At 41.0% G+C, this 20,688-nt stretch overlaps 1 protein-coding gene across 14 annotated transcripts in view; it reads left to right on the top strand.

Annotated features, from left to right (window-relative positions):
• Nucleotides 1-20,688, top strand: part of EBF1 (EBF transcription factor 1) — a 384,748-nt gene that overhangs the window by 250,065 nt on the left and 113,995 nt on the right. For 10 of the 14 annotated variants that reach the window (XR_007191188.2, XR_003319508.4, XM_048224416.2 and 7 more), the window contains exon 8: nt 8,907-9,048. Coding sequence is in view for 12 of the 14 variants with exons in the window: in XM_048224416.2 (XP_048080373.1) it covers nt 8,907-9,048 (142 nt within the window). In the remaining 2 variants the exon portion in view is untranslated. The remainder of the gene's footprint in view (nt 1-8,906; nt 9,049-20,688) is intronic. The other 4 variants (XM_048224418.2, XM_026510881.4, XM_048224417.2 and 1 more) reach the window with 1 other exon arrangement.

Raw genomic sequence — 20,688 nt, 5'->3', positions numbered from 1 at the left:
TCTGCACTTAGGGGAAATAAATTTCTACATTAAGTACAGTTGCTATTGAAGAAATGTAAAATACATGAAAGGATACATGTTTAAAAGTGTTTGGTTTAGATCGGTGTTGCCAATGGATATTGCTTCTGAGAAAGCCCGTACCTAGTGAGACTGACCAACGAAAGATATTTTTACGTTCTATCACTTTTTAAGTTGTAACTTCCAGAGCTCTTACTATGTGTGAGACACGTACAAAGTGTTTTGCGTGGATAATCTTATTTTTCCACTGCCCTTTCCCTTGTTTACGTTCCTCCAAACACGCACATTGGCCTTCCTTCCTTTCTTCCATTTTTCTTCCTCGGATACACCAAACTCACTTCTGCCTCGGGATCTTTGCCCTGGGTATTCCATTCTCCTAGGAAATTCTGCCACTTCAATGAATAGCTGGTGACTTCTTTTACTTAGATTTCAGGTAAAAACATCACCTCCTCAGAGACGCCTTCCTTAATCACGCAATCAAAAATAGCTCCCACCTAGGGATCATTCCCTCCCCATTTTATTTTCTTCTTGGAAGTTTTCACATTCAGAAATTTGCTTTCATTGCTTACTTACTGTCTGAAAACCCTTTTCTGCCTCTGATAAGCACTCAGTTCTTGGGCAAACAATTTATCTGTCTTGTTCATTGCTGCTTCCCCATAGAATAATGCCTGGGATATAGTAGGCTCACAACTTTTTCCTATGATTAAGTAACTTATTTAAGGTTACATACTGATCAGTAATGGGGCTGGAGTTCAAACTCAGGACTCTCTGACCCTAGAATCTGAGCTGTTGGCTAATATGGTCTTTTCTTGCTCCCAATTTTCACATCCGTGTGTCATGGCCTCACTGGTCGAGAGCAGACATGGCACTTCTGTATGTTTCGGCTCACTGCTACTGAAAATAGCCAGTGGGGACACAGAAGTGGAGAGCACCTGTTAAATGCCAACGACACCATCAAGAGTCACCAAAGGTATCCGGATCCACAGAGGGAGGACCAAGGTTCAGGTCACGGATGAGCTTTTATGTTGAACATGTGTCACAGTGCAGGGGACAGAAGCTGAGTTTAGTTTCCAAAGGTCCCAATTGGTTTAGCCTAAGTATCTGAGGATTTAGAAGTGTCTGCTTTTGTCTTCCTGTTAAGCGATGAGATATTTTTGCCTTGAGCCTTAAAGAGTAGATTTAATTCAGTTGCTCACTCCCTTTCTCCCGCAGTTCCGCTCTGTTACATCCTGTAGGTTCACGCGTCCTCCATAATTTTTAATGAGTTATTTGGGATCTTTCAACCAGATAGAAACTAGCAATCAGGCAGGTTTCAGAGACTATCTCATTCCATATCAGTCAAGGATATTTTAAAGGACAAAGTTAATGAAGACCTAACTCCTAACTGCTGCAGACCATTTTTATGTATATAATACTTAAAGTGTAGTCAGTCACATAGACCCCAGATATGTGTCCTGGAAGATACCAGCAGAGTCAGGAGAGAAAGGGCTTCAGCCAGGAGTTTTGTTGAGAGGCCAGAGGCCGCTGTGGTGAGAACCGGACCTGGAGTCTGAAAGTTTCCCTTCGGGCTTACCTCTGCTCTTCATTTGTCCTATGACCTTGAGGATGCTTTTAAACCCCATGGGCCTCAGTTTTCCAAGCCTCAAGAGGAGGTGTTGGAGAAATTTGCAGTGTCGTAACTACTGAGGACTTCTTTTATCATTTTCTCTTATGAATCCCATGTGATGACCTATTTTTTGATCCTGATGGCTTTTATTAAGAAACACAGTCCATTTTAAAATTATTCGAAAACATGTGAATCCATCAATTCAGAGCTTCTCACATGCATGAGATAACAGTGTTTCCATGCAGATGATCCCATCCTATACTGACAAAGGAAAATGACTGTTTTAGTATGCGGTCTTCCTATGGGTGAATTTAGGGTTCCCGCTCTGCTGTGTTGTTCCTATTAGTACATCTGAAAACTCTTAGTTGGAAGCTACTAGATTGACTGATTTCTTGGGTCTTTCGACTATAAGGTTTAAGGAGTCTGTAAAGAATGGCTCAGCAGACAGGTAGGGTGGAGAATGTGGGCTGTGTAGGGTTGAGGGTAGAAATTGGATGACATAAAGACTATTCTGTAGAGCAATTTTAGGTTTACAGAAAAACGAGGGGAAGTATAGCAAGTTCCCATAGACTCCCTCAATCCCCTGCCTTACTTCCCCTATTATTAATATTTTGCATGAGTCTGATGCATTTATTAGAATTGATGTGCCATATTGATACATTATTGATAACATAGTATAAAGCTTATAGTTTATACCGGGATTCATTTGTATGTTTTGTATTCTATGGGTTTGAACAAATGCATGATGTTATGTATCCACCATTACAGTGTCAGATAGAATGGTTTCATTGCCCTGTGCTCCACCTATCTCCATCCATCCCTTCTCTCTGGCAAACTCCTGGCAACCACTAATCTTTTTACTATCTCCATAGTTTTACCTTTTCCAGAATGTCATACAGTTGAAATCATACAGTATATAGCCTTTCCAGATTGGCTTCTTTCATTTAGCACTCTGCATTTAAAATTCCATGTCTTTTCATGACTTGATAGCTCATTTCTTTTTATTGCTGTATAATATTCCTTTCCATGGATTACCAGTTTGTATATCCATTCACCTATTGAAGGGCATCTTGATTGATGATGCCTTTTATGTAGTTGAATTTTTTATTGATATAATTGTAGATTCACATGTGGTTGTATGAAATAATAGAGTGATCCCGTGTACCCTTTACCCAGTACCCCAATAGTAATGTATTGCAAAACTATACAGTACATAGTACTATACAGTAAGCATGCAGGATTTGAATATTAATTAAGACATCACCTCATTCAAATTCCTCTAGTTATACTTGTAGTCATTTACATATGGGTATGTTTTTAATTTTGTAAAATTTTATCATGGTAAGTCTGTGTATCTGTCACCACAGGGAAGCTATTGGGCGTTGCCATCACCACAAGGATCCTTCCTATTATTTTTTTGTAATAGCCACATCCACCTTCCCTCTGTCCCGAACCCTTGGCAAGTGCTAATCCATTCTCCATTTCTAAAAATTTTTCAATTTCAGGAATGTTAAGGAAATGGAGTTATGCAGTGCATTACTTTTCCATGACTTCCATAACCAAATATCACTGACTGAATGGCTTAAAAATGGAAATTTATTTTCTGACAGTTTTGGAGGCTGGAAGTCCAAGATCAAGGTGTCAGTGGGGTTGGTTTCCTCTGAGACCTCTCTGCGTGGCTTGTAGATAGCCACCTTCTTGCTGTGTCCTCACATGGTCTTTCCTCTTTGCACGTATACCCTGCTGTCTCTCTGTGGGGCCGAATTTCCTCTTCTTAGGGCACCAATCAGATTGGATTAGGGCCCACTCTAAGAGCCTTATTTTAACTTAATCACATCTTTAAAGGGCCTGTCTCCAAATACAGTCCCATCCTGAGGTACTGGGGGTTAAGTATTCAGCATGTAATTTTGGAGGAGATGGGGGGGGAGGGGAATAAGCCTATACCATGCAATACGTAATCTTTTGGTACCGGCTTTTTTTACTCAGCAAAATTCTCTTGAAATTCACCCAGGTGTATCAGTAGTTTGTTTCTTTTTATTGCTGACTATTACGCCATGGAATGTTGCTTACTGCCTTTTTATTTCTTGTACTTTAAGCCAGTGCATTTAATGCCTTATGTTAGGGTTCCTGAATTGATGCAGACATAGAATAAGTTAAACCCAGAGGTGAGAAGCTCATGTAACACTGAGTTTCCTTACACTGAGTTACCATATATTAGCTTTGAAAACCAAATTTATAATTTTATATTCATTCAAAATTAATTTGTTAAAGCGGTTATTTTTTGGAGGGAGGTACTTACCACTAAATATTCTAAATTTAAATATTGAAAATATTTTTATGGTCTAATCTCCCTCTTGATTCCATATTTGTTGTAGAAATGTTTAAAAACACAAATTTCAACTCTTTTGGTTGCTTTTGTCATAACCCCTTCTTCAACATGAGCTGCTACTTTTGTTAATGTGATCTTCCACCCACGACTGAATTTAGCGGCTTTTGTCTTTTTGAAAATCTGCTCATGAGACAGAGATTATGGGTCATGAATCTTAGATAATTTAGTTTAGTTGGGACATACAAGATTTCCTTCCTGATATGAAAAAAGAGGGACAGCCTGAAGAATGATAGCAGGAAATAGTAACCAATAATAAAACTCCCAGAGAATCCTTCATTCATATGAAATACTGGGAAAACTAGACTAAATTGATAAGATGTCTAATTTATAGATTTTTTTCAAAGCAGTAAGATTTTGTTTAGTTTCAAGCCTAGAATATTAAAGGCTAAGATGCCAATGGGTTCTAGAAAGGAAAATTATACAAACCAGTGAAATTTGCAATTTACATGAAGCCTAAATTACATAATTACATATTGTGAGCACAAAGTTCTTTAAAATTGTGCAATTTCATTGTTAGACTAATAAAGCAGTGAACATATTAGAGATAATTTCTGCAACCTTTTATTTAAAATAACAGTTTATGTGGGGTCCTCTTTATGGCTTCAGATGATCAGCCCGATACATTAACTTGAACTTTTTGGTGAGTATCACCAACAAAGCAATAGCTACAATACTACCGCTACTAACAATTGTTGAGTGCTCAGTATGAGCCAGGAACCATGCTGGCCACTTTAAATCATTTAAGCCTCACAGAACCAGGTACTGTTACTAGTATTTCCACTTGATAGGTGGGAGCATGGCGGCTGAGGGTTAAGTTAACCTGGCCAAAGTCACAACAACGAGGAAAGCTTGGGAGTCAAGAATCATCAATTTTGTGTTGAATTCTTTCTAATTCTAAATAGAGGGGGTGAAATTGCAAAAATAACAACCTTTAGGGATAGCTAGGTCCAGGATAAAACAGAGGACATTCTGAACCACTAAGATAAGGCAAGAAACTGAAAAAAAATTAGTGTAAAATCTCCAAAGTCCATGGGTACCTGCAGATTTCTCTTCTGGTTTTTTTTTTTTTGGGGGGGGGGTTGTTTTGTTTTGTTTTGTTTTTAATCCCCTCATGCTTAATGCCCTCACCTGGATGGCTGGACCTGGATAGAAGGTACCATGGAACACATTGCGTGTTCATTGGCATATCTATGGATTGCTACATTAGAAAATTATGCCCTAAACAGAAAATTGATTCTAAAAAATATAGTGATAAGAAATACTTGTATATAACCTGAAACATGTCCACTTAGACTAATACCTATTTCAGGAGATATAACTTGGACATCCTCATGAATAACTTGGAATAATTTATTTCAAAAACCATTCTACAGCAGCACTGTCCAATAGAACACTCCACAATGAGGAAAATGTTCTATATCTGCCCCTTCCAATATAACAGTCTCTACCTACATGTGGCCACTAACCACTTGAAACATGGCTATGGAGACTCAGAAACAATGGAATTTAAATTTTTACCTAATTAGCTTAAATTGAAATAGCTACATGTGTGGTTACTATCTTGAACAGTACAAGTCTAAAGAGTACAGACTTAATTTAACAGATACCATAAAGTTCTAAGTATACCTGTTCTTCACATGCCTTCATCTCTTTCCCTGGGCAGGCGATTGAGGAAGGGGAGAAAGAGAGGGAAGTGTTGAGTCCAAATGTAAAATCATTTTCCATGTTTACCTGTCCCAAATTCAAGCTGTGTTTTGTTGACAAAATTTGGGAAGGTTGAAGATTTGGCAGGCCTGTCTGTCCCCATGCCTGCATGAATGTGTCAGCACCTCATTAATCTTGTGTTAAACTGTAAAGGCCCTTTTCCCTCCCACTATGGGCCTATTTTTAAAGGACACTTCAGTGCCCCCTTTGCAACTCACGGTTAGATTTTTTAAAAAATTTACAAGTTGCTCTGTGGATTAATTTCAGCATATGTTTTATTTAAATATATCTTGATCATTTCCAAATTGGAATGAGAGAAATTATTTTGGGGAGAGGGAAGTTAAAATGTGTAGTCATGAGTTTCTGTGAGGAACATTAGGTGTTTATTTTCTAGAAATTAAAGGCATGAGGATTCTGTTTTATCTTTCTCCAATTTTAATGGAACTTTCAATGAAATGATTCTGTCACACATGTGGGTCTTGGTGATTCTTCTTTTGTCAAGAAAAAAACACATAGGATGTAGGTTTTTTTTTTTTTTTAACTTAACCGTTTTTGTCATTTTTGTTCAATGTAGGAATTAGATGACAATATCTTTAAACAATACTGAATATTTTAAGCCTAAGCCTGTAGCATTTTGTCTTACAGGTGCATGGTGAATTGTCATTGCTTTTTTTTCCTCTTAAGACAGACATGTAGAATAACAACTTTCTGTATTTCCTGACACTGGAAACAGATACCGTTTGGGATTCCTTTTATAGTTTCTTCAGCTAACGACTCCAGTGACCACTCAATTGTGGTCTCGTAGTAAATCAAAAATTCTTTGAAAGACCCAGCTCTGTTATATAATTGTAAATGTCCCACCTCCCTAACTAAAAAGAAAAGTGAGTTTCCTTTGCCTTAAATAATATGGACTCTGCACTGGCACATAATACTTTTTGAAAATAAAAGAACAGACCATTTTCTTCTCTTCCTTCTCTTTTTAAATTAACCTACAATTGATGAGGCATACACATAACCTTCAGGCTGTGTCAGTTCTGGTTGGTCAATCATGAAGAAAGAGAAAAACCACTTTGCAAACTGCTACTTCAAACGTACTAAGTCCTCCCATGAATGACTTGCCCTTGTTGGAATTTTGGTTTTCACAATGATTGAGGCAAATACCCCGCGTCCCAGAATGGACTCTCAATTGTTTACTTTGTATTTAAATAAAATAGAATTAAAAAATAAAATCAGGGGAGGATCCAGGCCTGGCCAGGAGTCAAGGAGAAGATCTTGAGAGAGGGCCCTGAGGGAGGACCCCACAGAACCCCTGCTGGGCAGTCATCCCTGGGAGGCTCCCAGAGTGGGATGACCAAGCGCTTAGATTCTTGAGTTTGCTGACTTCCGCATCCGGGTATGAAAGCCTGTAGGGGCTCCATGTAAAGAGCAGGGCCTCGGGTCTGCAGAAGTGAGAGCTTGGAAGAAAAAAACAAAAACTGTGACTAGATCAAGTCAAATAGGATCAGATCAAATGAAATCAACCCCACGATAGTATTGGGAACAGTGCTTCACAGCCTGGAGTTCGTGGCCATCTTTGAGGCTGCGAGAAAGGGACTCCGCCATGTTTTGGCTTAACGCGCTGAGGTCAAAAACGCCGACCCTGGAACTTTTCAGTATGGCTGACGTTGGTTGGGGTGGGAGGCTACTGAGGAGGGCATTTCGCCAGGCAATTCGCAGGCATAGGCCAAGGCCCAGCGTCTTGCCCTCTGCCCTACTCAGGGGACGAAACTGCGGCGTTGCACAAGACTCTAGAAGTCGGAGAAAAGGCTTCCTCAGAAACTGGGGCCTCAGTATGTGCCAATCCTTGTAAAGCGTTTCACCTCTTCAGAGGCTAATGCCTCTCAAAACCAAGAACAATTAAAGCGAGAGTCTTTCTAAGCAACTGGGGAATTGAGCAAAATAAATCAGAAATCCTCAGCTTTGGCTCTGGAGGTTCGCCTCATTATGAGAGCAGATCTATTAGCCCTCTTGCCTTTGTCTTTCATTTCTCAAGTGAGGTGATTCTAATTAAATTAATCTGCATGTCAATCTATCGGTGATCAATCAAAGAGCCTGAGGTCTCCCCTATGCTGCAGGGTGCTTGCGGCTGACAGGGGCTGATAATGGAGGAAGAAATAAACTGTCGAGGAAAGTTAATTAGTCAACATAATAGGTGGATTAAACGGGAGCTGGCTGATTGCTGTTTCCCATGTCAAAGCATGAGGTGGGAGCTGGAGCTGCAATTACAGACAATTATTATATTTGGTTGTAAGAGGTCGCATGAATAAACATATCTCTGTGGGTTTCAGTTTTAATCCTCTTCCCCATTTAATATAAGGAGAAGTGTAGGTCATTTCTTCTCATTGTTTTAGTCAAAGTTCTCTGAGAAAACACCTTTGCCCGTGTCCCTTCTGGCAAACTAACTTCAGAGTCCGTTTATGAGATGGCCAGGATATCTGAATTACACCCGGGCCATTGCATTTCTTCTTTTTTTGTTTTGTGTTTTGTGTTTTTTTTGGGCTTTGAAACACAGATGTAAGACTCTTAATTAGCAGGGATCTTTTGGGGAGGGCTGCTGGTGGTGGTAGTGGTGGTAGTGGTGATGGTGGTGGGGACAGGGAGAGGTTGGTCTGATTAATCCAAGTAATGTGGGAAGAGAAAAGTACAAGAAACCCGAAAAGACACCGGGGAGAGAAAGCTGCATCCCAGCTCTCACTGAAACCTCTCTTTTTCATTTCTCTATCCTCTTAACCCTGACGCAGTGGGGGGGAAATATTTTAAAGATTCAAAAGATTTTTATTTGCATGATCAACTGTGATATCTGCTTCAGTGTCTAAACTGAAGGGTAATTTAGGTGAAACACAACCACCGTTGTGTAAAAAAATATGCTAATAAAGATCCTCTTGTTAAAATGATGGTTAACAGTGTACCTTCTGCTGTATAACTATAAACTGTGCAATTTTACTTAAAACTGCATCAAAAGCGTTCCATGCCAAAGACCCACTCATCAATAGCTCCTCTTGTTAGACTTGTACAGCATAAGCACCAGTTATTATGTGAAATAGCTATGCAATTTTCTTCAGCTCCCAGCTGTTATTTATTTAACTTGAGTTTATTACCCTCCATGCTTTTATATTAAAATGTTCATTCATTTCTCTCTTCTGTCTCCAGGTCGTGGTGTCTACGACAGTCAATGTGGATGGCCATGTCCTGGCAGTCTCTGATAACATGTTTGTCCATAATAACTCTAAGCATGGGCGGAGGGCTCGGAGGCTTGACCCCTCGGAAGGTACGCCCTCTTATCTGGAACATGGTAGGCAAATCATTTTCATTGGTTGGCATTGCTACTTTAACTGTAAATCTATTTGATTTCTTTTTCCAACTCCACCACATTTTCTACTCTGTTTCCAATTTCAAATGTTCTGTTGAACGATACTGATAGCAAGTATTTAAAGACAGGAGGATATCTTTGAGGCCCAGCCTTTCTGGTTGCACATCTCTCTATCCTGGAAATGGCTGAGGCTTCTTTCCTTCAGGCTGAGAGAGAGTGGGAGACCTGGACCCCTGCTTTATTTTATGTTCCCGCTTGACTGGAAAACAAAGGAGGGCCAAAGCAGGGTAACAAATATTGTGATACATTTTGAGTTTCCAGCTGACTTGGTTGTATAATGAACTCCATCCTCTTTGCAGTCCTGCTGGTGTAGCTCTATAACTTCATTTTAAACTTCATTTGGAGATAAAGTCCAAAGTCAAGGTCAGAGGCATTTTGTGAGGATGAAGCCCAAACTAAATGTCTCTCCTCTGCCTTGTATATAATCCTCCCTTCATCACCACATGGTAGAGTCTACTTTCTGTGGGTGGATTTTGTTGGGGGAGATCTCACGTTTGTCTCAGATTTATGGCTAATCAGTGGTATCTTTGAGAGGACTGGAGGAAACTGGATAAAAATTTGAATCAAGGAAAGTGAATGCCACTCAAAGAAACCATGGGATAGATTGAATGCACATCTGAAAGTTTTTGTACTACATGTATATATAATGTACACATCCTTCTATCCGTCCATCTATCCATTGATCCATTCATCTACCCATCCCTCTATTTATCCATCTATCCATCATCCATCCATCATCCATCCATCCATTCACTTTTCATTCATCTGTCCGTCCATCCATCTGTCCATCTAGCCACCCATCCATCCTCAATCCACCCAACCATCTATTCATCTTTCATCAATCCATCCATCCAACCATCCATCCAAGAAACAGTGATTGAGACTATACTGGATACCAATTGCCATGCTATATTTTCTCTTACATCCTTCAAATTAAACTCTAAACCCACTTCCCTACTTCACTTTCCAGTTTGCTGGGTCAGCAGGATTCTTTTAAAAACAGTACTGCACAAATTACCACCCGATCGCCTGATTTTTCCAAGGACCATAAGCTGTCCATGATATAATTCATAAGGTGGAACACTCCCTTCCCTGCCAGCATTCTAATTTAATAAAAACACCACTATCATTATTTTTGCCCGATTTTTTTTCTGCACTTAAGGAATACACAAACTGTACTTTTTATTAATTAGCCACATGTAACACTCTTAGAAGGGATTCTTCACCACATCCAGTTTTACAGTCTTTTTAAAGTAAACCATCATCTTTCAAAAGCTGCTTCTTTATGGTTTCATTAGTGCTGAGATGGATGGATATTACTTTTTTTGCAGGAGGCCATTTGAAACACCTGCTCATGATTACATTCCTAGTTCCATTCCTGTACTTAAAATTATTCTGATCCTCACTTTACGGTAATGTTGCCTTTTTAATACCCTTGAAGTCACTTAAGGCATTGTATTACTAGAAGTATTTAGGGGAAAGGAAGAGGAAAAACTAGGCAAATACTCAGTGAGCACAATTTGGAAAGCTGTGGTTTCAAAACCGAAGTCTTGTTTTCCACTGTGGCTGGTTAGTTACAATGGTTACTGTCCTGTCCAAGGACAGACTTGACTGTCAGTTTGAAATCTACCAATCATGGCTTCACAGTTTCAAAATACGCTCCGAGCGCAGACACAGCATCTCTCATTCCTGCCTTTGGGAAGGCAGTAACAGACCACATGCCGTCATCAAATCATCCCTCCACCGAAAAAAACCCAACACAAACCAACAGACACAACCTGCTGGAAAGGACACCTTTAGAGCCTGGAGGTCAGAACATTTTATTTTGCATTATAATGTGGAGGAAAGGATCTTGAAGTAGGAGCCAGGAAACCTAAATTCAATTTCTAGTTTCACCTCTGGCTTTTAAGTGACCTTGGACAAATCACCTTACCTTTTGGGATCCCTAGTCTTCTTCTTGGGAAAATGAAGGCGATGCTCTGTAGGGGGTTAAAAAACAATGTGTGCTTTGAGTGGGGGCAGGTCAGGTACATAGGGGAAGTGGGCTGGGTGGAGACCGCAGAGGAAGGGTAAGAACAGGCTTTGCTGTCCCGCAGCCCCAGGCAGTTGTGGCCAAGGGGACTGAGAGCCCAGTGAGGGCAGATGTTCTAGTTTGGCAAGAATTAAAACTCCTAATTTTTAACTGTTGGTAACTAACTATAAAACTTTTAAACCCTCTGAAGGGAGCAAGGGAAAAATGTCACTTAGGAAGAATACAGCCATAGGCTAACAGGTTGAGATCTCTAGACCAAAATGTTTCTAGGCTTCCTCCCAACTCAAATGTTCTCGTGTCTATGTGTACATATTAATATTTCAATTGGAATATTCTATTATTCTAAGTTTTAGAGACAATATTTTATTCCTCATCTCCAGTTTACCAATCCGCAAGTGGCCATGTGATTATTAACATATTGTTCAAGAAAATGATGACATTTCACTGTTCATAAATGGTTAAGCATCATTGGGGGTCTGAGTATGTCCTATCTTCTTCAGCTAGGGGGCCTCGCTCTCACCAATGCCTTACTTTATTTCTCTTCAGAAGAATAAAAGGGTAGATACCTTGAGGTTCTTTGTAATGACAATACATGGAAATCTGCTTCTCTGCAGAATGAATCAACCAACCACAGAAAACCACCCACTCATTTAGACACTTCAAGCTGATACATAAATATCTACTCAGCAAAGGGTGACTATTGGGCTCTTTCATTAGGGATGTGTGGGAGTGGACTCAGATGCTAATGTGTGTTGATTTGGGGGTACGGTAATACTTTATCTTGCCATTGAAAAATCCTATTTGAAATTGCCCTGTTTAAGACTTCCAGAACCAAGCTCCTATGCCTCAGCCACTCCACTCCTTCAACCCCACTTCAGAAAGCTAGGTATTTTCACACAGTGAGACTGCGAGGTATTTTCACCTCATAGGTGACCTGTAAGAGCCTTCGTTTTTCCTCATTCTGGGCTTTTTACCATCTCATTTACAGGTAGCCTGAATTATTTTGAGAAACTCTGCACATCTCTATTTATATCCTGCTTGTCAGACAGTTGGAGGAAAGTTCCCTTTCGTAGCTCATCTTTCTGCATATAAGTAGAAAAAGAGACCGTGCTTTACATTCATGCAGTCATCCCTGTGTGACCCACGGACTTCCAAACCTCCATGTTCAAATAACAGCCCCTGTATTTCAAGTAGGAGAGTTGACAAAGGCAAATTTATTTCATAGTATCTTGCATGGTCCAAAGAGGGTGAATCCTGGCATCCTGTAGCTCATGGTAATTGCTCTCCCCCGTTTCTTTCTTCATTCATAAATACTGAGATTTTCTTTGGCTGAATATTTATGGGAGAGTTTAGGCTAGTGAGGTTTCGGCTTTAAGCAAGCAATAGCTTTATGGAAGATGTGCACCGTGGAGAGAGGTAGCGTCAGGAGGTGACTGCGATCTCAGGGCTTCAGTGTTTGAAAAGCATAGGCTTGGGGCCAAAGATGCAGAATTGTCCCCACCCACGGTCATGCATACAGCCCTAGCTTATGCATCTGCCCTGTCTTCCCGTCACTTGGGCAAATTCCTGGGGACGGTATGCTGGGGATCTTTAAAGGCTTGGGAGTGTTGATATTGTTGTTATTGTTCTCCTGAGTTTCAGGTTGTGTTTACTTGAATTTAAGGCCAATGGGGGCATCAGTTTCTCTGTTTTTTCCCCCTGTGGCAAAATGCGGTGCCCTCCCAAAGCTATAGTGCAGGGACCCTGTCAGCTTGCATGCGCTAACACTTTATTATCTAATGATCTAATATGCAACAAGGCAAAGTGCCGGCGCTCATCATTCTGACATAGAATGCCGGGAGAAGTGACTAAATTACTTTATGTACCATTAGCGCTAGCAGCTATGGTGAACTCACCGGCAGCATTTATGCAAATGCCTGTGAATACACTCCAGTGGCTTTGTCAGGAAGCCTTCTGACAAGCAGTTTAAATGCTCATTTTTTTTAGGGGACTTTTTTTTTTTTTTTTGGCATGCATGTGTTTTATCCCTTCCCCTCTTCTCCCGCCCTCCACTCTCTCCCCTTTTTGGGTTGTTGGAGGAATTGCCTCCTCCATGATCACTGGGAAACCTGAGTGGGTCAGAGAGCTCAGCCGGTCATCAGTAGGCACCCTTTCTGGTTATAAGACCCCAACTGGTACTTTTCATACTTAGGTTCCTCTTTAAAAATCGGTATGAATTTGTACAATCATCATGTTTATTTCAAAAATCAGTTTTTAGATGGTGAACATTTTAATGTTCACGAGTTCCGACCTGAGGTCCTACTTAGTTTCTTGGCTCAAATATAGATGTTTTAAAACACCCCTGCTTTCTAAAATTGGGAAACAAGTGAAATTTAGCTTTTGTGGGCATCAGGTACAAATGAATTAAATTTCCTTTCAAAGTAGTTATACAGATAAAGACATGAAGTATAAATATGCCAGGATCCCAAAATAAAACAAATCTAAACAAAAGTGGGGTTCGGTTAAACTAAAAATACTTTGTAGAATAGAGTGTGGTAATAGAATCACTGGGCCCATCTCCTTGCTGTAATTACAGCGTTAGAGAAGGAGAATCAGATTTTCCCCACCGCCAGTTAGTTCTGACCTCTCCATTGTAGTGTCCCCTTCCAGCTGTCCCTGACAATATGGTGTTATTCTTGCTCTTTAGCATTTGACCTTCTTTAATCCTGTTGCTCCAGACAGAAGCAGTTTTTGCTTCTGTTGGTTGCCCCTGGGTATCCAACCCCATTGACTCCTTGTGCCCAGCTGCACTTAAATTTGTTGTTTTATGGACATGTGGAGAAAGATGATTCAGGCTTGGGAAGATTACTCCATATTGAGAGACAGCATGGAGCTTCCAATAGAAAGGAGAGCCCCCCCCCTCCCTTCTGTGTAATGGGGCTTTAAGAAGGCTAGTAAATATCAGTTGGATCTAATGGAGAGAAAATCAGGCTGTCCAATGGAAGAGCTGGATTTCCGACCCGACTCTGCCATGAACTAGCTGTGTAACTCTGGGCGGGTTACTTTGTTTCCATAGCCTCAGCTTCGTATGCGTTCAATGAGAGCTGGGTTGGGTCATCTCTAGACCTCCTTTTAACATGCACATTTTTTTCGTACTCTGAACTGAAGCCGTTGACACAGGCCTCCTCTTGTCTGGAGGTGCCTTTGGAGAAACAGGGCTTCAGGAGAACAAAGACATGCACTGGCTATTTCTTGTATAGTCCTTTCTTTGGCTCTCCAGCCAAGGAATAAGGTGTTGGTAAGTTGGACTTCAAATCATTCCTTCCTTCATTTGTTCTAAGCATCTAGAACATGCCAGACACCAAGCTAAGGTACAATAACACAAGGCAGATGCCGCCCCTGTCTTCACAGAATTTATGATATAAATAGAGAAGAAAGATATTAAACACAACTTACAACCAACTCACGAGACTTATGTTTAAAAGGGGGACCATAAAAGGAGTGGGGAGGAGTGAGGTGTCAGGGAAGTCTTCCTTGAGGAAATCACATTTATGCCAAAACCTAAGAGCTGAGTAAGTTTTCACCAGGTAAAGGGGACAGAAACAAACTTCCGAAAAGAGGGGACAGCGTGTACAAAGGCTGTTTTGCTTAAGTGAGTTAAAGAAACCCAAAGGAGCCTGGGATGCCTCCTGTATCTCCCAGTCCCTGGGAGGATGGCAGGAGTTGAGGCCAGGATGGCTGCCGAGGGCCAGATTATGCAGGCCCACGTGAGATGCTCAGGCCGTGGTCTGTGGCAATTGTGAAATGGCGTGGGGGGCCAAGCAGGACTTTGATGAACTCATTTTCAATTACATGGACTCCTAGCGTGTCACGAAAGCCCAGGGCAAGATCACTCTGAGTTGCTTATAACTTTGCTCTTCCCTGCCGGTCCTTGGAAGCTCACCAGGGAGTTGGCTGTGCCTGGGAGCAGTCCCCCTGATCGCTCCTCATTCTATCAATAGCGCAAGTGTTCAAAATAGGAAGTCAAACATTCTGAGAGTTCTTTTTCCAGGTGGTTTTGACTTATCGATTTACTTTTTGCATAAGTAGCTTTTACCTCCTGACGTCTTTTGAACTTGTAGAGAGCTTTCTTAAGGCCTTTAGAATGGAGGGCTGCATGTGGCCTATGAAATGTATATTATTTGTCTAACCCCAACAAACTAAAATTGGATGAGTGAATGGAAACTAAACCACAAAGAGAAACGTACCATCCCAGATTTCGCTCTCCTCCCCCGCTAGGGTGACAGCTCATGCCACGTGAAGAGTCATTTGAAGTATGGAAGGTCATCCAGTACATCCTCTCCTTTTCCAGAGAAGGAAACTGAGACCTAGTGAGGGGATGTAATCTTCTCACATTCGTATAGTTTCTATCAAAATCCATTTAGTGCTCTTTGCCCGTGGTATGCTGGTGGGCAAGTGTCCATTTCAGGGGTACACAGCTTAATGGTTGCTGGGTCACACAAAAAGTTGGAGGATTTGGGGTCCACCCCGATGCCTTTCCAGTTCACGTTGGCCTAGGCTTGCAGCGGTCTCCCTGGGATTCTGGAGATCGTGCGAGGAATGTCTGTAACATCTCTCCAGCTTTCTGACAGAAATGCACTTTCAGAACACAAGGGCCAAGGATGAACGATGCAGAGCTTTACACTTAGGCAGTGGCCCTTCACATGACTCCAGCTGGGCCCACTTGGGCAAGAGCATTTTGGTGAAGGGTCCAGGTTACCACAGATAAATACTGATGTCATGTTTTGTTACTTAGAGTGGCACATTACATCTTATCAATGGATTTTCGTATTTGAAAAAGCAAGACAGATGAAAGGACAGAACATTAGGGCTCAGAATATCCAGATGTGTCACAACATGGAGCACAGAGGTGCCAGATTTTCAAGCATCAAATCAGGTCTTTTTTTTTTTTTTTTTTTTTTTTTTTTTTGAGCAGTGGGAAAGTTGTCTTTTGTCTTCCCTTGTAATAAAAAAGGGCATGGCAAGAAGTCAAGATAATGAGTAAAGACGTAAGTGAGACTGATTTCCAGTGTATCCCCAGAGTAATCCATAGAGTGGGTAACACCAGAAATCCTAATGTTGGGGCCTCAATAGCCAGCAAGCTCTCAGTGTCAGGCAGATGGAAGAGTTCAGGAGCCACGGGTCACTGCGAAGCAGGTGATCTGTGTTATCCATGTGTGAATCCAACACTACCCATAGCATGGCTGGCAAAGGAGAAATAGTGCTCAGACTTTGCTGTGCTGCTTGGGGGTGACCAGACCAGGTGGTAAAGTGTAGCAGTATTGTTATTGCTCTTGTTGCTATTTGGGGGCTATTATCAACTAACATTTATGGAGCAGTTACTCTGGGCCAGTACTGTGGTAATTATTTTACTTACATCATAAGATCCTTCAACAAGTCTGATGAGCTGTAACAATTATTATTGCCATTTTACAGATGAGAAACCTGGGATTTAGAGAGGGTCAGTAATTTACCCAAAGCCACAAAACTGATTAGAATCAGACCTGGGACTTGACCCCTCGTCTACCTAACCACATAGCTCTGCGTAATAATAGTACCAAGAATAACGACAGTAACCCTCCCTGATCCCTTACTATGCCAGGCACAAAGTGCTAGAGGCACCCCTTGTGAAGATAAGGACACTGAGAGTACAGAGAAGTTCAATCACTTGCCCAGAGTTGCACAGCAAATAAGTAGTATATCTAGGATTCAAACCAAGAGAGCCTGACTTTGGAGTCTGTACTTTCAACTACTTGCTCTGTATATTATGCTAAAACTCTTTCCATCTCTTATTCCGCTGTTTTTTCTTCTTGGTACAAGGAAGGCAGTTATGCTGGTATCTTAAATAGACCTTTCAAAAGCTAGCCCAGAGCATATCTTTTTTATTTCTTTTTTAATGGCATATGTGTATGTTTACCTTATAGCTTATTTTCCTTCAATAACCTATTTTTCCCATGGCTGTACCACATTCTGCTAGTCAAATAAAAAAACAGGGATTTTATTTGATGACTGGTTTGTTTTCTATGGGGTTGGCAAGATAAGAAGGAGGCTGGTAATATTTTATTTATTTGCAAGGATGTTCTAACTCATCTCTGTAGAAATCATTTGTTGACCATATGGGCTCCTTGGCATGTATACAAGGTAGAGAAAAAGGAGACCAGGGGAAAACTGTGAGACCATGAGTTAAAAGGACTGTTGGATACTAACAGTCTTCTTGTCAGGGTACTGAAGGGTTACTCAACCTCCTGCTCCAAATAACATGGAAAACTGATACGGATTGAGGGAGGCTGTTTTCTTATATGAATTTCTTGACAAACCCATCAGCTTTGGGAAACGTCCAGTATTCGGTATTTTGAATGACCTAATAAATGAGTGAGCCACACCTAACTTATTTTAATGAGCACAAAGTGTGTGGGGAAGAGCGTGGTGGGAGGCAAGGAGTGATGCTTTCTGCTTATATTTTGGACCACAGTGACAGAACTTTTTTAAACCTATTTTTTTTTTTGTCTTCTATTCGGTTGTAAAATCATTGTAATTCCAATTGTGCTTATTCATATAATTGATTGTTCCAAACCAAGGGCCTTTTTCTACTTACTTACCACAAGAACGTCCCTCACTTGAGAATGTCAGAGGATTCAAGTGATACAAACATGCAAATGAGAGCGTCTGTGTACTGGTCATGAATCTTTTTAAGAGGAGATATTTAGGGTCAGTGACTAGGAGTGGGTTTGAAACACTTTTGTTTGAACATTTTCAGTTATACATTCAGAAATAACTAAAAACAGCATGTACCTTGCTACATGACCTCAAGTATGTACTTTGATTTCCTTGGGCCTCAGTTTCCTCATCAATTAAAGGAGGAGCTTGGTAGATTCGTTCAAGTCCTGATGATTTGTTGTTTGAAACCTCTGTGAGAGGTTTCCTGTCCCCTAGGGTATTATATGCACCTTTCCCTGGTGAATGGTCCCCAAATGCAAGGTGATGGTCATTGCACAGGATAGATCTAAGGCCAACTTTCCTTCATCTTGAGCATTTCTGCAAGAGGTAACCAGTGGGTTTCTGGAGGCCTGGAAGAGTCCCCGAGTGTGGCATATACAACCACTTAGGTGGTTCTCACCTGACCTTCTTCTCTCTGAATTTCTTCAGCTGAGATGGTAGTGTTGCATCCACTTGATGGTTAGTAGTGAGCTTCTAGAATAGGTTTCCCATGCCATATGTGAGATGATTTTAGGGGATGAGGGGAAAACACTAAGAAAAAAAATTTAAAGTGTTACATGTCTATCTTGATACATAAGCAAGCAAGCAAACAAAAACACGGCACTCCGAAGTCATGATCTCAGTTACTATTGCTTCGGGCAAGACTGAATTTAAAGAAAAAGTCAATATAAACAAAAATAGCAGCTAGATTAATTAATTAATATTTAGTAGTTCATAGTGTAAGTGGTACTGGGTTGGAACAAAATCAGGGCTGAACTTTGGGAAAGTGTTTTAGAGGGCTTAAGGGTTGGGGAAGTAATAATTCTTTCAAGTTATCAGGAAACAGTGTAGGACCCTGGGAAACAATTTTTTTTTTTTAAGAATCAATTTTTTTTTTAAAAGAAAACCTTTTTAGTTCAGTTTATACCACTAGAATAGGCTTACTGTCCTTGCAGGGTTTTAAAAATCAAAATGTTTCCCAAGCTGTTAACTCTGTTTTTATTTTTAAACAAGTAGTGTCTACATGTCAGAGGGCAGAAATTAGTGTGGAAAGGAGGATTTGAGTCAAGGGAGAGAATCAGCCAGGGTCCACCCAGGCAGCACATTATGATAATATATACGGAACCAGCTGGACACGGAGCAAAGCTGACATTGTGTTGTCAGGGGCAGAATCACCCATCAATTTCCGAGATAGAATTTGAGTTCAAATGACAGAAAGAGCAGCAACTGTGTTGAAACTGATGCATGGGGGAGGGGGTGGGCAGGCAGGAACCAGCCAGGCCTAAAGACAGGAAGTGCTGGTACCTCCGGAAGGGGGTGGCTCTGTTTTCTCATCTGGCTGCTACCCTTCCTTCTAACCTTAACATCTGTCAGCAAGATCCACCTGGGCCTTTGCATGATTAGAGCCCACTGCAGGGGGAGTGTACTGGTGCTAATTTTAGCCCCCAAGAGCATAGAGTCCCTGCTGCTGCTGCACTGGGGGCCAGATCAGCTTGGGAAAATTAGGAAAACAGATTCCAAGGAGTCGCTGCTTATCCCTTTAGGAAGCCCAATGTGGATGTACCGGTGGCTAGTAATGACAAGTGGAAGAGTTTTCAACTTTTAAACTACTCTGTTTGCTTCCTTAATACCCTAACAACTCTGGTGATTCTTCTCTATTTCATTCCCTCATTCATTCATTCATTCATTCCATCTATTTAGCATATGCTTATTGATTGACTGCCTATTGTATTAGACAATAGGGATGCAGAGGTGAACAAGACAGGGAATGCTCTTGACATTTTGAGGTATATAGTCGTGTGTGTGTGTGTGTGTGTGTGTGTGTGTGTGAATATTATGCAAATAATTACAAAAATAATTAATTTAGAATTACTTAAATTGCAGCGATGCACTATAAAAGAGAAATGCAGACTGCCAAGAGAGCCTTAAGCAAAGGGTCACAGCCAAGTCTGAAGAATCAGGGACACTTTACAATTTAAAATACAAACGAGTAACGTTTTGTCAAGCAAAGAGGAAAGAGCAATTTTGGCAGAGGGAGAAGGGTATCCGAATTCCATGTGGGGCTGGAGTATTAGACACTTGGGAGAGGGCTGATAGGGAAGGTGAGCTAGGTTTGAGATCCATTTTTTGAAAAAATAACTTTGAGAATTTCCTGTAGGTGTGTTTCTCTTTGACTTGGAGATATGGGTCCAATGCATTTTCTTAACCACAGGCTAACAGAACTCTTTGCCCAGTAAAATGCTAGCTTTTAGACACTGTTTTGAGTGATGATGATTTTGCTGTTATGATAGCAGCCCTTGAGCATTTCCTAACCATTAGGTTCAGTACTAAAGCCCTTTGTATCACTTCTTTTAATACTCTTAACCACCATAGGAGGGCACTACTATTATTCTCTCCATTTAGCAAACGAGGGAAACTGAGGCCATCCTTCAAAGATTTGGCTGCGGCCAAATAGAAAACGAGTTCGGTTTTTGCATGTGTAGCATTTGGACCTCCAAGTAGCGGACACAGGCAGCCATCACCACTGTTCTTCCCCACTGTTGAGTCAATGCTAATCTCCTCACATTGGACTTCAGAGGTGGAGAGAAATTCTCCTGCTATTTGATCATGTAATATAATTCTTGCTTCAATTGAAGCAAATAGACGACGTTACTCAAAGGCAAATTGAAAAGCCAGATCTGTGCTAAATCCCCAGGGTTTGTTAGTTGGCATGTGCAGTGATATATGGGAAGGTGCTTTTCTGGGTTAAGTCAAAAAATCCTGGTATCACGTCACACTATCAGGCACCCCATCTTAATCTCCCTGTGCCGGCCCTG

Source organism: Ursus arctos, unplaced genomic scaffold (assembly GCF_023065955.2).
Source record: "Ursus arctos isolate Adak ecotype North America unplaced genomic scaffold, UrsArc2.0 scaffold_15, whole genome shotgun sequence".
In the NCBI taxonomy this organism is placed as follows: domain Eukaryota; kingdom Metazoa; phylum Chordata; class Mammalia; order Carnivora; family Ursidae; genus Ursus; species Ursus arctos.
Note: the sequence above shows the minus strand (reverse complement) of the source record. Positions and strands in the feature narration are given on the sequence as shown.